This window comes from Neolamprologus brichardi, chromosome 12 (assembly GCF_056152115.1).
Source record: "Neolamprologus brichardi isolate AB-2024 chromosome 12, ASM5615211v1, whole genome shotgun sequence".
Lineage (NCBI taxonomy): Eukaryota > Metazoa > Chordata > Actinopteri > Cichliformes > Cichlidae > Neolamprologus > Neolamprologus brichardi.
In genome coordinates this window covers 35,945,209-35,963,153 of record NC_142115.1, presented here as the reverse complement: position 1 = coordinate 35,963,153, position 17,945 = coordinate 35,945,209, and the positions used below count along the sequence as shown (strand labels likewise).

Below are 17,945 nucleotides of genomic sequence, written 5' to 3'. Positions count from 1 at the left end.
ACAGCAACATCACAATTTAGAATACAGAGGTGATTTAGACAGAAAAATAGTATAAACGTCCAGGTTTTATTCCAAAATCAATATGGAAATCTGCAATTTACAAAATGGTAGTAAGGAACTGATTGATTGTGGACATTTTATTTGCTTTAATACTGAAAAAAAAAAGTTCAGTTTGCAATTGCAGACATGATTTTGGAATGAAACATTAAAGGATCAAAGGGGAATATAAGGGTCAAAGGATACGCTTTATCATATCACAAAGAATATCACACACAACAAGGAAAACTAAGAGGGTTCAGGAAGATAAGTTGATTAAATACATTTCTGTAATAGTCAGGTCAAGAGAGGTTCCACCAGGATTGCAAAGTTGATGGTCATGAGTATGTGACTATCTGCCATCACTGGAAACTTCGTGCACTTTTGGTTGATGTGTCATTTTTACTAATTTTGCAGTCTGCTTCTCCTTGTGGCATAAGCTTTCTGCATGTTGCTATCTTTTCTGACACCACCACTCGTTAAAAATTGTGCACAACTTTTAAGAGCATGTGCAAGTTTAAAGCAATGTTGGCATGTTAGTAAATAAAAAGTTAACCTGTTTAAGTAATAGGGATAAAACTGATAAATCTCATAAGTCATTGACTCAAGGGCTGGAAGACTGAGACTCCTGGCTCTGTGCTTTAACTTGCACGATTTACTTTCTGTTGGGTGTGGGCCAAACCACTTCTCCTTGCTCCTTATATTCCAGAGTCCAGCCTGCCTCTACGGTGTACGCTGTAATGCCATGATAAATCTATCAGCTTGATTCATATAAACAAATTGGCTAAGGTTTGGAAATAATTCAGAGAACTGCAGGGGACAGAGGAAGGAGGGGCTTTTTAACCACCTCACCAGTGGAATGGTAATAAATAAGAGCCGCCGGTTTCTTCATTCATTTTGCTTCCATCACTGTCACAAAAGCTATTACTGAGGTGGTGTAAGCACAAAATAGCTGCAGTACATTTACACTTGATGGTTAGCACTTTCTAAACATGTTATCATTTCCTGGGCCTCGATCATGTCAGATATCTGGTAACTGGTTTCCATGTATGGTTATGGAGCCATACAAGAGTTGCAGAATGAGAATGGGACTGGAGTGTCCTAATGAAAACTAATTAGGGAAAAGGGGGAAAATGGGAAAAGAAAAGCGGGAAAAGGGCTGAACATTTATCTATGCTAGCATGATAAATGAAGAATGCCATTTATCATGTACATTGCACTAGCCTTTTCATAGCTTCCTTCGTTAACTGTTCCTTTGGTTGATCCATTTCCAGTTCTGCATGCACGACATCAGGTGTGTTTATTTCACTCTTATCTAACTCACATGGGGTGACCATTAACTGAGGTGCATCCAAACTTTCTATTTGGGAAACTGAGTGCGAAGGAACACCAGACAGAGGTGACTGTGCTAAGCTGTCACAGCTTCCTGTTTTTGAAGTTTCTGTTGGTCCTTCTGTATCACTGCCATCTTCACTTTCAGTTTCTCCAGAACCTGGGGAAGGTTTGTCAGGTTCTGGATCCTCACATTCAGTAGGTTTTGGAGTTTCAGACTGAGGCTCTACGCTGACCACAGGAGGGGTGGATTCAGGTCTGGGAGAGTCAGAGTTACCAAACATTGAGGTGAGTTTCATGCCGAACACAGACGAAACGGATGCTTCCTCCTTCCCAGTTGACTTTTCATCATGGAAAATACCAGCTGAAAGGCTTTTAAAACCAGAAAATAGACCACCATCAGTTTGTTGTGTCTGAGGTGCCTTTGAAGCAGTGGCTGGAGATGTTGAGGTGGAGAAAAGGGATCCAATCGATGATGTACCTTCAGCAGCTACAGACAAAAAGCCTAATTTTGGGGCAGTGAGACCTGGAATTTCAAAGATGCCCTTGTTTTCTGGAGCTGTGGGTGGTGCTGCTTTGTCAGACACTGCAGTAACTGGCCCTTCTGAATGCACTACATGTTCATCATCCCCTGATTGTTTCTCAGTAGTTTGAATAATAGATTCAGTGAGAGAATTTCCTTCTGATTCCGTTTCTTTTTGTTCCGTCTCCTCCACCAAACCTTTTTCAGGAATTTCAGATTCTGTGCTCTTGACATGTCCATCTTCAGATAAAGGTATCTCTGGTTTTTCCGTGATTGCACAGTCTGTCACACTAGCAGAAAGCTCATCAGGTCCACACTGTGTACCAGACTGTTGAGTTTCCTCAGGTTTTGTTGTCTCGGGACCTTTGAACATACCAAGTAAGTCACTTGTAAGAGATTCTGAAGCAATACTACTTGGAAGGCCAAAAAATGAGCTTTTCTGTTGTTGCTGTTGCTGTTGCTGTTGCGGTTGTGGTTGTGGTGGTGGCTGACGAGGCGTAGGTGATGAACCAAAAAGTGAGGCAGCTGAACTTGAAAAAAATCCACCAACAGTTGGTGATTTACTTTGTGTATTTGGGGCAGAGAACATAGACATAAACCCAGAAAATGGAGCTGGTTCAGGTGGCTTTTGTGGCCCTGGCTGTCTTGGACCAGCCATTCTTGGCCCACTCATTCGTGGTGCTCCCATTCGCGGCCCACCCATTCTTGGTACTCCCATTCCTTGGACTTGTGGACCAAGAGGCCTGGTCATACCTGGCCTAGGTTGTTGTTGTGGTGGAGGAGTTGAAGGAGCAAGAGGTGGAATTGAGTTGGTACCAATGGTTTTTTCTTCATTTGTTGAAGAGGCCACTCCTGCCAAAGGTGAACTTTCAGATACTTTTTCTGCAGGTTCTGTAGTAGCATGCTCTAATTCTGCCTCAGTTATTTCTTTTATTGTCTCACTAGATGTGATTTTTGAGTCTTCTTGGTCAGCTTTTTCAGAATCTGAAACTGCAGTAACTACAGACTCTGCAGTAACTGTTTCTGGTTTTTGTACCACAGAATCAACTACATTAGTATGTTCAGTGGATTTTTCCTCATCTGTCATTACCTTTTGTTCATCAGCAACTTTTTCCAGCTCACTAGTTAATTTTTCAATAACTGCCTTTGCTGTATTTTCTTCACTAGCATCTTCTGAAGTGTGCTCAGTTGATTCTTCTATTTCCAGAACAGCTTTTTGTTCAAAGCTGTCAACTTTCAAAGGCTCTTCCGTTAGTTTTTCTACATCTGCAACTACTGCAGCAACTTTCAAAGCCTCCTCAGATGTTTTTTCTATACCTGTAACACTAGTTTCATCTGCATCAGCAACCTTCAGTAGCTCCTCACTTGGTTTTTCAATCTCTGAAATTGCTAGCTCTGCATTAGTAATAGCCTTATCTTCAACTTTATTTGAACTTGGGTTCTTGTCAGTAGACTCACTAGAAACTTGCAATGCCATTTGCATAGTGTCATTTTTCTCTGAAAGACTTTTGATATCACCTGTCTCTGCTTCGTCACCTGTGGACTTACTTTCACCTTTCAAGCTATCAAGTTCTAATTCTGCAAATTTTCTCTCAACATCTACGCTGTCTTTTATCTCTTTATTTTCTTTTTCAGTTTCTGACTCTGCCTGACAAACTTGTTTTTCAGCCTCCACAAGTGTCTCTTTAGAAGTCGTGATATGAGTGTCCACAGTGGAAGCTTTAACCGTGTCTGATGCGTTTTCATCAAAGGGCAATTTCTGTTGTATTGTGGTTTTATTTTCTATATCTCGATCTGTCGAGGGAACAGACATTTTAGTAACATTTTGAGTGATGTCTGCAGTTGAGTCTTTGACATCTTGGCATGCCTGTTCTATTTGAGATTCCATCCGAATTGACGATGTAGAAAGAAGCTCTGGGGATATAATTTTTTTGTTCTCAACACAGTCACTCTTTTCTTGTTCTGAGTCATCCTTTGTGCCTTGAGGTTTCACTTGTTCTGAGGCAATTTCCTCCTTATCTGATGATACAGAAAGAGGCTCTGGAGAGACACTTTTTATCTTCTCAACGTGGTCATTCTTTCCTTCTTCCAAGTTATCCTTTGTGTCTGGAGGTTTGACTAGTTCTGAAACAATCTCTTCCTTTACAAAAGCAGTTGTTTCTTGTTCGGGTTTGGTTTCCTCCAAGAAAGACATCCCAAATAGACCAAACCCAGTTTTAGATTTGTTACTATCAGAACTCCCACCAAGTGAAAACACAGAGGAAACGTTGAAACCTTCTGATTCAGGTGGTTTAGAAACTGGTGATTGTGCTTCTGATGCTTGTTGGCTTTGTCCACCAAACATCGAAAACAGTCCTTTTCCTGTTATCTCTGAACTGCTGGGTCTTGGTGGTGTAACAGTTGGCCCAGGTAGGCGTACTCTAGGACTAGTTTGAGACTGGGCACCAAGACCACCAAACTTTGAAAACAAACCTGCTCCAGGGGTTTCTTTATTTGTAGTAGAACCAGGGAGGATGCCACCAAATATAGAAGATCCAGTAGAAGGTGCCCTCGGTGTAGCACTACCCATAGGTTGACCTCTGGGACTGGGTGGTTGCTGAGGTGCAGATGAACCAAACATGGAGAACAGACCCTTTCCTGGAGGTTCTTTGGGTGGAGGACCTCTAGGTCGCACACTTCCAACAGTTGGACCTCTTGGAGCAGGTGATGCTTGACTACTGGCTCCACCAAACATGGAGAATAAACCTTTTCCCTGTGGCTCTTGTGGCGTTGGTGTTGTTTCTTTGGATCCAGGTGAAGATGGGGTACTTGACCCACCAAACATTGAAAGCAATCCTGTCCCAGGAGCGTCTTTGGCAGATGAGCCAGGAAGAATACCACCAAGTAATGATATACCAGGGGAGGAAGTCTGCTGTGAGTTTGGAGTAGAGCCACTAAATAAAGAAAATAATCCTTTACCTGCTTGTTCATCCTCAGGTTGATCAACCTTGCCAGCAGAACTGTCCTCCTTGGAAACTATTATTTCCTCTGTGAGAGGTTTGACAGGACTGGGCTTAGGTTCAGACAAGGAGACATCCTTTTGAGTTTCGTCATAAAGTGGTTGGACTTTTTCAGGCAATTTTGCATCTGAGACTGAGGGTAATTCTTCTGGTGACAAATTTTCATGTGACTTTACTCCTTCAGACAGTACGATTTCTGAAGATGTGCTCTCCCTCTTATTAGCTAGAGCGTCAAGTGTTTCAGGAGCATTGGAGGATTTTATTACTGAAGTTGTATTGCCAACCTGGCCAGACAGTTCACCGAGTTGTTCAACCACATCAAGTGTTGTATTGTCTGGAACTGATAATTTTGCATCCTTGGAAGTCAGTTCAGTTTGTGGCTCGTTGGCTTCAGTACTCTCTGATATTCCTTCAGCTCTAGAGAGCACATCATCTGTAGTTGAACATTTTTCAGTCATGATATGCTGTGAGTCTCTCTCTGCAAGAGTACTACTTTCTGAAGTCAGTATAAGTGGCATTTCTGGTGAAGAGGTCTTGATTTGTTCTAATTCAGTGGATAGCTCTGTGCTACATATTTCTGTAGCGCTAACCTCCTTAGATATCTCAGACTCTGAAACAGAATAATCAGGTAAAGAATCTTTACATTCTGCATCGGGAGCAGTTTCTTTAGAAACACTGGCCTCTGGGATTTCAGGCGTGCTACATTCACTAAACTCATGCTCATTTGTCTCTTCTTCTGGTGAACTTGCTGCCGAGACAAAAATATGGGGCAGCCTGATATAAGGTTTTGGGTCACCTGGTTCAATTTGTGTCTCAGGTATTTCAGAGCCAATGCCAATGTAAATTGACTTTTGATGTTGACTTTTATCCTGTGATCCATTAGACAAAGAATTTTTACCACACTCAGTAGTGCCATCGGAAGACTCTGTGGCTACTGTTTGTTTGGAATGCTCTAGAATCTCATGCATAGATATGTCTGATTCTGGTACAAACATTTTATCTGTGATGACAGAACCCTCTTTGCCACCTGCTTCTGATGTAACTTCTGACGGTGTTTGCGAAGGTTCTGCTGAACTGTCAAAACTCAGAATTCCCTTGGGTGGCATGGTATCTGATGGCTTTGTTAGTACCTTTTCAGGAAAAGGCCTTTCTGTATCTTGTTTTTCTCTCTCTGGGATTGCATTTAGCATTGGCGGTGGTTGCTGATATTCTTGAGAAAGAGATGAAGGCAAACCATGTACTGGCAACTCACTAATGTTGGAAACCATAGGCAGTATTACTGGTGACGTTTCAGAGCTTATATCACTTAAAATGGAATCATTGTTTCTGTGTTCCGATTTGCTTATTAGTGATTGGGTCGGATCTAGCTCTGTCCGTAGGGCTCCAGATTGATCCTTTGTTGATTCAGATGAAAAGGAAGCCGTTACTTTATCTTTAACCACCACTGATCTAGAGTCTTCAAAAGATTTTGTTTGTGTAACTGGATAGGTAATTTCTTTCCAGTTTGATATGTCATTATTTTCACTAGTCAATCTAGAACCAAAGTTAGCTTGGTCAGTAACAGGCAGAGAACTTGACACAATAAGACTTTGTGAGCTTAAAGCAGTTTTTTCTTGAAGCCCAGCAGGGGTTACTGGGGTGGTGGTCTGTTTAATATCAGCGGTCATCTGTGTTCCAGTAAATTGCGTCCTTTGGTCCTCGGTTGTAGACATAAGCTGGTGGGACAGAGCAGCAGCTGGCATTGTACTGGCAGATGGTTGCGATCCAGCACCGCTGAATAATGAAATCAAACCCTTGACAGAGGTAGACCTTGCTGCTGTTACAGATACCTCTGGTTGTTGCAATTGAGCCCCAAAGTCTTGGTTAGGAAAGCTACTCTTTAATGGTTGTGCATGCACAAGATCACATTTTGTAGACTGTTGGGATATAGATGTGCTAATGTTCAAAGATTCAGTTGGTGTGGAATATTGCTGGACAGTGACATGTGTTTGGGTTTGAGTATACTGTTTTGATCGTTCAAGAGATGCTGTCACAGATGCCTCTGGTTGTTGCAATTCAGCCCCAAAGTTCTGGTTAGGAAAGGTGCTCTTTAATGGTTGTACAGGTACTGGATCACATTTTGTGGATGGTTGGGATACAGATGTGCTTACTTTTAAAGGTACGGTTGGTGTGGAATACTGCTTATAAGTGACAGAGGTTTGGTATTGACTAGAATGTTTTGACAGTTCAAGAGGTCCTTTTGAAAAATCTTCTGTTGCCATACTTTGTACAGGTTGTATGCCAGAAGACTGTGGAGAAGGTTCAGGTCTAGGTCTACCATCTGGTTGCTGACTAAGTGAAAGATTATGAACATTGTGTGTGGTGGGATCATTTTGGATTGTACCATACAGTTGATAGGTAGATGCAGAAGGCAATGCATGTCCATTACTTGATACTGTTTCACTATTTGGCAGGATTTCCTCAGTGCTCTCATAGCTGTCCACAGTTGCCTGCTTAATAAGAATTTTGGGTCTAGATATAATGTCAAACTGAACACTTGGATCATGTCTTTCCACCTTTAAAGGTACTGGCTGAGATGTAACAATTGCTGGAGTCCAACCAGTTTTAGCACCAGAATGTTGATATTGCACAGCAGAATGTTGGGTTTGCTGCTGCTGAGACAGTGGATCATGGTTTTTGTAATCAACATTTGCACAACTGATCGGTTGATATGCATTGTTTAGTGGTGATCTCTTGGGTTCCTCTATAGCCTGGGGAGGCTGTGTCTTCATTTGAACAGGTACAAGAGATAACACTGAAGTAGTCAATGACTCAGAGTTTATTCCTGTTCCCAACTGCCATCTAGAATTTATTCCAGGTTGGATGGTAGAGTTTTTATCAGGTAAATATCCCCTGTATTGCAAAGGCTTCTGAGTATCTTCTTTGATATCTTCAGTACTGGCTGCAGGTGTGTATGGTTGGTGACAGTAGATACCATTTTGAGATTGTGATGAAATATAAGAAGAAGAAAGATCGTTTGTATTTTGATCTCTAACCACTGTGATTTTGTTTTGAAGATCTACAGTTAGGTTCACAATACCATCTGGTGTTTCCCTTTCTAACGGCCTTTCGGTTTTCCTTCTTTCAAACATTTCTTTTTTTGCTTTAACATTTGAAAAGTTCATGGGCTCTTCAGCTTTTGGCTCAATTTGATTACTTAAAGCACTAGGCTTTAGGCTGTCTTTTGCTGAGAAGTTCACTGGTTTATTTTGTTGCCACATATCCTTAGAGATGGCATTTGGCCCAGAAAATACATCATTACATTGGTAGGGAAATATATTTGTGTGCAATGTCTCAGTTTTGCTGATTCTACTCAAAACTTGTCTTCCTTGTTGATTTGCAGATTGTGTCACTATAAGTGGTACACCAACAGAACCATTTCTTATCATATTTGCCTTGTTTTTGATCAGTGGCACAACTCCAGTTGACAAGGTATCAGGCACTGTTTCAGACCATTTCTCCTGTGGTTTTGGGGACATGTCTAGGTAACTTTTGATAGAATTAGCAGGTGCAGATATTTCTTGACATCCACTTTGAACATAGCCTTGTTGTATTGGCACCTGTGAGCCAGCCACTGTTGGCTGCCTTTTAGTTTGTATCTGAGATAGGTGGGTTTCCACAATTAGTGGTACACCAACAGAATCCCCTTGTGAATATGAAAAGCCTGACGGTCTTATCCTCACCAGTGATACTGGATCTGAATAGTTTACCATCGCATCTGATTTACCTGTCTTTGATGACATATCTAATGTGCTTTTAATAGAGTTTGCCGGAGATGTAGCAGGGGATTTCATTTGGGTAATGACTGATAGCTGTGAAGTTATCTGATTTGAATGGAGAAAGGCCTCAGATTTTCTGTGCCATGGTTGTTGACACAGAATAGAACCTGAGTGATTTTGAAGCTTACTCATAGCTGTTTGCTGGGCATTTGCATTTGAACTTCTTAAGTTACCAAGAGGTACTTCAGATGGGCTATCAACAACCAATGGTATGCCAACAGAATTATTTCGTACAAATTTATGTGCACTTGGCTTGCTTCTTGTTAGTGGTAGAGCTTCAGAAAGAGTATCATTTGTTCCCACTTCTAGATGTGCCTCAAATTTGGCAGAAGATTTAGAAGTCATGTCTAGTGTGGCCTTAACTGCATTGGCTGGTGCTGTGGCTTGACAGAGTGTTTTGCCAGTTTCAAGAGATTCTGTAAACTGTCCAAGAAGAGGTCGCTGCCTTGGTAATAATATCCTCCTATCACCACATGAAGTCTCCTCTTTTGTGTTAGAAGATCTTATTTGAATCGTTCCAGCAGTAAGAGGAAGCATTTTCTCAACAGAAACGGAATTATTATACTCTATTGTTTGTTCCGTTGGCTCTTGAAATTCTGCCTTATTTGACAAGTCAATGGATTCGTGACAACTGAGACTTTTGTCTGTCTTTTCAGAAGGTAATGTTTTTCTCTTTGTCAGTGGCAGTGCCTCACAGATAGGAACAGTTGGCACAACAGTTTGCTGAGTCTGCTGGGTTGTTTTCTTTTTAGACATATCTAATGTAGGTTTAATTGAGTTTGCTGGTGAAGTGCTCTTCTGATATTGCTCAGCTGTTCCATTAGACTGATAAGGAGGAGTTGTGGATATCTGTGGGCTCTGCTGCATTTGCAGGCCCACACCAACAGAGCAATTTGGTTGTGGTTCCTGAGTAGCTACTTGTTTTCTCAAAATTGGGCTTAATAGCGGTGAGGTACATACAGGTTGTGCTGATTTTGTTTTTGCAGTTTGTTTAAGACCACTATTGAGGCCAGAGGCTTTACTAGAAACATCAGTAACTGAAGAGTTAACACTACTGTGAGAACTCTCTGACAATTTGGAGGTAGAAGACGGCTTGGGTGAACTGTCTGCTTCAACTTTAGTGCAGTTTGTCTCAGTCATTATATGGGTACTCTGAGAGCCTGGGAGCTTTTGGATATGAACTACAGAAGTTACATGGCTGGTTGTAACTTCTGGCCTGGACAATCTTCTCTCTGATTTCTTGTGAGGATCAGCAAGCCTGTGATCAGTCTGAGAACATGTTGGACTTTGCTGTAATGTGTTCATAGTGCCATATTCTGAATCAGGCCATTCAACTTCATCTTCCTCAGTTTGTTTGGTAAGATCTACAGCAATGGTAGTCTGGCCAGTCAAGTCAGTGTTTGCCTGGGTATCAATGGAGTGTTTCTCTTTGAATCTTTTTAACTTGTACTTTGTGAAGTCAACAACTTCAGTTCTCTGTCTAGACTTTACACTGTCATCGGTTGCACCTTTTTGTTTGACATTTTTGATTTGGTTCATTGTGGCAGAACAGTCTATGACTTTATTGCATATTTGAGAGCTGGCAGTGGTTAAAAGTGATGTCCGATTTCTATTGTAAAGGTAAGCTTCACTGTATGTATCCGAGCTGTCATTTAAAATATGTAACTGGGGTGTAAGTTGCTGAGAGGATTTTTGTGGTTGATTTTGAGACAGGGAAGCACTTTCATCAGTTGCTAAAGAACTGTTCACGTTGCTAATGCTAGACATCCCAGTGACTGTGATTTGATTTGGTTGTGATAATACTCTGGGTCTCTCTGCTTGAGAGGGCTGTCTTGTAAGCCTATGTCGCTGTGGTGAAACTGAAGGTACAGTTGAGGTAGATGTTGTGGATGAAATCTTAATAGAAACTGCCTGTGATGGAGATGCTGCAGAGGTGACACCTGTACTAACAGCTGGTGGTGTTGGGAGTTTCCTTCCTGAATGCACAGGTCCTGGTATTTTTTGAGCTGATGGGCTCCCTGAAAGAATCCTTGATGTCTCTGAAACCTTGTTAGACACTGGTGGTGATGTAGCAGGTGTTGATGACTGTATTCCACTTTTACTTGTATCAGTCTTAGAAGGCCTTTTAACAGCTTCTCCAGCAGTTGAAACTATAGAGCTTGACTTTTGTCTTGGTGGTTCTGCAAGTACATCATCTGCAGGTGCAATCCTGATTTCAGGAATTTGGGAGTGTCTATTTGGAAAGATTTGTGTTGAACGATACCTTGGAGAATGTGCTGATGAGGTTGTATTTACATCTGCTATTGCCTGATTCTTCCAATATGGCCCTCCATGTCCACCTTTCAGTGACTTTAAAGTCATATCAGCGGCCTCTATTGGTTCCTCTTGACAGTCATGAGTATTTTGTAACGATTCTACATTGATCTTTTTTAGCTTGTACACAGAAAAGTCTACAGGTTGTTCTGCTTGGGAAGATAGCGATTCCTGAAACATTTGAGAAAAGCTTTCCAAATTCATGTTCATTATTTTCTCACCCTTTTTGAGTGCAGAGGTTAGGTTCACAGGAGCATCAGAAAGAACTAAACCATTCTGCTGGTCACCTTGAATCCAGAAGCCTTCATTTTCAGAGTAAAAGGGGATTTTAAAACCACAAAGGGTAACTTTATCCCTTTCTTTTTGTTTCAGAATTTTAGCAATATTTTCAGTGATATTTCCTAGAGCTTGTACATCCTCCGGTGTAGCACAGGCATAGAGATGTTTACCAGCTCTGTCAGTTAAAAGAGAATAAATGTAATCCTCATCTGTATAGACATAATATCCACAGTCCCCAGCCTCAGCTGGCCACCACAGCCCTTGTTCCAAGAGTAAAAGCCATTGTTGATACCACTCAGAGTCCTTAAATAGCATTTGTTCTTCTGCATCTCCTGTAATGCCTGCAGATCTGCTTAAATCCAGGGCACCACGTCTTAAATCCATTGGACCCTTTTTTGTGGCAAGTTGTTTTAAAAACTCAGTTGCTGATTTCAAATCAAAGTCTTTATCTTTTAAATGACTAACAGTAGTTTCTTCCACCGTTTTGCTAAATTCCTGTCCTCTGCATTCAGTGAGCGACTGGCATCTACTTAACTGGGTCTTTGTTTTTGCCGTAGACAGATTCAGCGCACTGCCACTAACGATCCAAGGTTTAGCATTTCCAGCAAGATTATTCAATTGGTCACAGCTACTCCAGGATTTGTTATCTCTGCAGCTCATGTCAAACAGAATAACATCTTCACCTGGCTCAAGGAACCGATTTCTGCTTTCAAAAAGCTGGGCAGCAGAATCCCTCCAAGGATGTGAGGGTACATTAAAGCCACTAATGTCCATTTCTTTAGGTTTCAAACATGTTTGATTCTCCCATTGAGGTGGTCTAACTGTAGGAGCCATATGCCCTTGGAATGTTTGGTAGCCTTCCTGGACTTGAGTTGCAAGGGATTCAGCAAGGATATAATCATTGAGTTGTTGCCACAAAAGAGCTTCAATAAGACACTGATGCTCATAGAGGTCTGGTGGAATAACACCATGCTCTGTAAAGTTGTATAAAAGATCCTTGTAACCATACTCATCTGCTGTTCCATACAAGAGACGTTGTATTTCCTCAAGATAACGTTGCGTTGGAGAAATTGTAGGATCTTGCAAGCCCTGAGAATGTGTGGCTTCTTTACAAGTCTCAACAGTGGAAGTGACTGGACTGCCACTCGTTAGAGTTGCTGTACTTGAATGGATATCCACCTTACTCTTTGGTAGTAAATGATCGAAGCAGCCTTTTTCATTTTCCTTTCCAGGAGCAGAAGTACTGTCATTGGTGCCTGTTTTTAAAATACTCGATAACAGACTAGGAGACCTGCTACTTGCGCTGGTTTTTTGTTCTTCCTTTCCAAGTTGAGGAGTAGATGGCTGCTGTGTTTTTGATGGTGATTCCTCAGTGACACTAAAAAGGCTTTTGAGAAAACCTTTTTGAGAAGTACTTTTTAAGTCCTTATCTTTATCTCCCACATCTTGGGTGGAATGCATTTCTACAGGTTTAGTTCTCTGAATCTGAGGTCGGCCCTGTCCTGTATGTGGCTGCTTTGGTTCCTGTATTTTCTGATCAGGAGGTGGGGATGGCGACTGTTCCACAGTACCTGAAATTTTGTTTAAAATGCCAGAGAATAATCCCCCTGATTCAGACTGAGCTGGAGTTTGTCCAGGCTTATCAGATGGCTGACCTCCCTGTACAGGTTGAGGAGACGGTTGTTCCTGTGGTACGCTGTCACCGGATGCAAGCTTAAGAAAACCTGAGAGCAAGCCTCCACTTTGACTCGGCTGCTGAGTTCCAGTTTGTTGAGAGCCTGTTTTACCAGATTGCTGCTGCTGTTGTTGCTGAGGTGATGTTTGACTGAACAGACCAGACAAAAATCCTCCTTGCTGACTTGTTTGAGATGACTGTTGACCTACAGGTTGGCTGGGTCCAACTACATTTGATTTATTGCCTTGTTGAGATGCAGTCTGTGGGGTGGGCTGTTGTGGTGCATTATCACTAGCAGCCAATTTATTAAAAAGCCCTGACAATAGTCCCCCCTGTTGTAGCTCTGGTGCAGAGGCAGCACTTTGCTGAGGTATTTGGTTTTGTCTCCGGAGAGGTTGCCTGTTACCTTGTTGTGGTTGCTGTTGGTTTCTACTGACAGGTGGCTGTTGTTGAGGTGGAGGAGCAGGACCTGTTGAAAATAACCCAGAGAAAAAGCCTCCCTGTTGACTAGATGCTTGTTGAGTAATGTTAGGCCCTGGTCTTTGTGCTTGTTGCTGTTCAGGTTGACTCCCCACTGTAGACTGTGGAGTAGCTGCATCTGTAATTTTGCTAAATAATCCACCGAGCATCCCTGCAGGACTACTGGGGGGTTGCTGTGGTGGGAGTTGGTTTTGCCGTTGTAGGTTTTGCCTATTGGTGGGTTGCTGAATGGGCTGGTTCCCAGGTTTGACAGTCCGTGACTGGTTTTGTGAGTGCTGGGTTTGGTTAGCTGGAGCAGAGTCTTGAGCTCCCATTCCAAAAAGACCAGAGAGGAAGCCACCTTGCTGAGGAGGATGTTCTTGCTGGGAACCAGTTTCTGGGAATTTTAGCAAACCTCCAAACAATCCACTAGGTTGTGGTGTTGTTCCTGTTTCTGTTGGAGGTGGTTTGGGGGGTGTTTGGTCTGTCTGTTGCTGCTGTTTGCTTGGTTTCTGGTCTGAGACTGCAGGCTGTTTTAGCTGTGGGTCAGATGGAGTCCCTCCTGACAAAATCCCTGCTGACTGAGTAGGAGTCATCCCTTGGCTCAAATTTTGATCAGATCCTTCCATTTTTGCTATATGGTCAGCCACTTCTGGTTGTAACTCATGGCTAGCAAGATTTGGTTGAGACCCAGACACTGTGTCTGTGGCTTTTTTTAAGATCCCAGATAACAGTCCTACAGATGATGGCTGTGCGGAAGTAGGCTGTTCTTGCTTTGGAGTTGAAATTTGACTAGATTGTCCTCCTTGTAACGTGGATGAGGACTGATTTGTAGAAGCAGAGACATCAGAGGCAAATTTTAAAAATCCAGACAAGAGTCCTCCTGACTGCTGTGTGGCAGACGTTTGCTGTGTTTGGGGAGAAGACTGGGAAGGTGGTGAAAATAGACCTGAGAACAGCCCACCCTGTTGAGGCTGAGTGTTTCCTCCTTCAATTTTCATTACAGAAGAATCAGAATCAGTTGATCCAAGTTTCAACAATCCAGAAAGAAATCCTTGAGTCTGTGAGGCTTGGGGTTGCGATTCATCTTGTTCCACAGATTTGGGAGGACTTTGATTTTTAGATGTCACAGTTGATTCAGACTGAACATCTGGCTGGGAATCTTTTTCAGATGACATTTGCTCTTGGCACAAAGGTTCTGTTTTGCAAACGGTGCCCTCTGTGATATCAGACACTATTTGTTCAGTTTGGTCAGTAGGTTTGGTTAATATCACGGTGGGAGTCATTTGTTGCTTCATGGGTTCCTTAGCTGGTTCATTTGGGGTTACTTTAAAAAGGTTTGAAAACCACCCAGTTTCAGTGTTTCCTTTGGGTAAACTTTCAAGAAGTGCTGCACGACTTGGAGAGGGTGTTCTTGTAGGGGTTGGGGTTGGACTCTTTGGCGTGGCACTGGCATCTTCACCAGATGCAAACTTAAGAATCCCTGATAGCATGCCCCCTTCTGCCTTTGGTGGGGCTGTTGTTGCGGAAACATTTTCTGAGAAAAATGGAAGTTTGAGTTTGGTACCTAAAAATGACTCATCTGCAGGTTTGGTGTCACTCTGCTGGGAACTTTCTGGAGGAGGTGTTGACATTAGTGAAGAAAGAGACTTTTTAAAAGGACTGAAAAATCCTGCTTCCTCTGAACTGCTTTCAGGTTTTGGTTCAGGTACTGGTGAAGATTTTCTTTGCTGAACATCAGGTAGTTCACCAGAGGACTCTGTCTCTGGAAGAAGCTCTACTGACCCACTACCAGTTTCTTGGAAAAGCTCGATTGATCCACTTCCTGTATCTGACAAAAGATCAACTGATCCACTGCCAGAGCCCGTTCTCATTTCACCTGATAATTGCCGGTCTGTTTGTGAACCCTCTCTAATAGTACTCACTGTTTTGTTTACAGGCCCTTGCTGGGAGTCACTGATTGGAGCTGATGCACTTCTTTGCTCTGATGGCTGAGGTGATGGGTCTCTAGATGGTGGTGCACTAGAAAAAAGTCTCAAAGGACTAAGTCTTCCTAACATGGATTCAAAACCAGATGTAGCTTGTTTAGAACCGCTTCCTTGTGAATCTGTACTAAGTGTCGCCGTCTGACTGGCGTCAGCTTGCTGGTTGGATTCGGAAGACTGAAATGGCAAAAGAGACTGAAGGGAAAACTTTTTTTCTGATGTGGGTTCCTGAGAGGCAGGTGGAACTATAGCTACGGGTGGGGAAGTACCACCACTTTTGGGAATAAATGAAAGCAGCTTTGAAATGCCTGACTCAGGTTGGGGTGATGATTGAGAGGTAGGTGGTTCTGTGGCAGTAGCACCAGAGGTTTCTGTGACTTCAGTATTCGCTTTGGGGATCAAAGAGAGAAGTTTTGAAATACCAGAGTCCGCTTGGGTTGGTTGGGGAGATGGAGTTGTACCAGGAGCATCTCCCTCAGTGGCAGGCTTTGATCCTGTTATTGTACTAAACAATGAACTCATTGCATTCTTTACTCCAGCTATGCCCTGTTCAACAGCATTATCCTCCTTAGTATCAACTTTGACATCGTCATTACTACTCTCTTTAGGTTGCACAACTTTAGCATCAGTTGGCAGTGCTGGGAGTTTTCGTCTAACTGGTTTAGGCATTGATTCGTAGTTGCTGATCTCCTCTTCTTTTACAGCCAAGTATTCCGACACTGAGTGAACTAAACTCTTTAGTTCATCCATTGGATCTATATATTCTTCACCTGGTTCCTTCACCGGCGACAACATAGGATCTTGTCCATAACTTGACCTCCCTTTACTTGAAAAGTCTTCTCCGTAAGGTGGCATATACTTGCCAGGGTAGTAATAACTTTCATATTCATAGCAAGTATCTCCCTCAGTGAATGTCAGGTCATCTAATTCCTCCTCAGAGCCAAAGGAATACTGCATCTCATCTGAACCAACTGAGTTATATTCCCCTCTCTCCCTGATCCTTTCAGCCTCTTCCCGAGCAGCTTCCTCCTCACGAAAAGCTGCATAGTTCTCAAGTGTGTCTTCTAAAGCAGTTTTGGCCCACAGTCTAGTTTTGAAAAGTAGACTCTCTCTATCTGACAGCTGTCGTAGCTGTTTAGCAGAGGGTATTATATCAATTTCAGGAGGTGACGATTCATCCTCAAAGCTGCCGGCTTCCTTGTAGACTAACCGCACTTCTCCACTGCCGAAGGCACGCCTTCGTTTGTGTGTCCTGCCATCCAGCTCCAGCAAGTCCTCTGGGAAATGTGCATCACATTCCACTGTCTGATAGAATCTGCTGACTCTGGACTCGGATGGACTGTCACTAATTTTATAGATGATGCTTTTGTCCTCATCCTCCCACATTTTCTGCTCAGCATCCAAGTAATCGTCCAAGACACCAGAGTCAGGCACTTTGTATTTACTCTCCCAGTCCTCCACACCCATACCTGAATCAACAGGGATTATTTTTACTCCACCCTTACTGTTTGATTTCCTAAAAATAAAGTTAAAAGTACCAAGTGGGAAGCAGCAGAGGACGATGCAAAGAAAAAAGAAAGAAAAAGATATTAAGCATTAGACATGAACCAAAAGCAACAGATCATGCAGAAAAGAAAAGCACTGTAGAATACCTTTGTAGTAAAAAAAGAAAAGAAAAGACAAGAAATACAGACAGAGGAAAAAGTATGTGATAGTGTGCAAATTTTCATGGTCCAATTTTTTGTCAGAAAGGTATGCTTTGACATATGTCAGTTGTGATTGAGAAGTTTTCTGTTTTCGCAAAACAAGTTGGGTATAATGGCTTTTCTCCGATTTTGGCAATACATTATATAAAAAAATATTGGTTTCCCATGGCAACACACTCTTTAAATAGAGTAAAAAAATGAAACATTGTGCATCTTATGAGCTACAACACTCATAAAAACCTTTCCTGATTTCAACCTTTACTGATCTGCCTTTCAAGGTCACCTTATTGTGCGCCTCTGGACTAGTTCCAGTGTAGCTGCCATTTACAGGTCACTCTGTGGAAGTCCTGCGATCACTATTTGCTCATGCACATTTGCATTTCCATCATAGAATTCAAACAAACATCTGTGTCAAGGGTCATTACAGGTGAGGAGAGCTGTCTACAATGTGAACGCAAAATAGCACAGTCAGGTCAGGAGGTCAGATACACACACACACACACACACACACACACACACACAAATCCTAGCATGTCTTTTGTTGTGTGTGTGTGTGTGTGTGTGTGTGTGTGTGTGTGTGTGTGTGTGTGTGTGTGTGTGTGTGTGTGTGTTTCACAGGGTTATGCACCCTCAATTTGTCCTTCATTGTGCCACTGTCAGCTTGGCTTTCTACTGTGACATGCTGAGGCATCCATGGGGAGACATTTGATGAAAACAAAATTAACTGTGGTGCTTTCAGGAATGCCGCAGCAACACCATCTTCAGTTATCACTGCTGCACTTGCTATAATTTCTTTCCTAGATTTTTGTCCTCTTTCCCA

The 17,945-nt window shown here is 42.4% G+C and overlaps 1 protein-coding gene across 1 annotated transcript in view; it reads right to left on the bottom strand.

Annotated features, from left to right (window-relative positions):
• The window catches only part of LOC102797264 (protein unc-13 homolog B-like), a 211,869-nt gene that overhangs the window by 137,665 nt on the left and 56,259 nt on the right, over positions 1-17,945 (bottom strand). Inside the window, exon 10 of the mRNA XM_087849490.1 lies at positions 1,261-16,935. Within this exon, the coding sequence (XP_087705616.1) occupies positions 1,261-16,935 (15,675 nt within the window). The remainder of the gene's footprint in view (positions 1-1,260; positions 16,936-17,945) is intronic.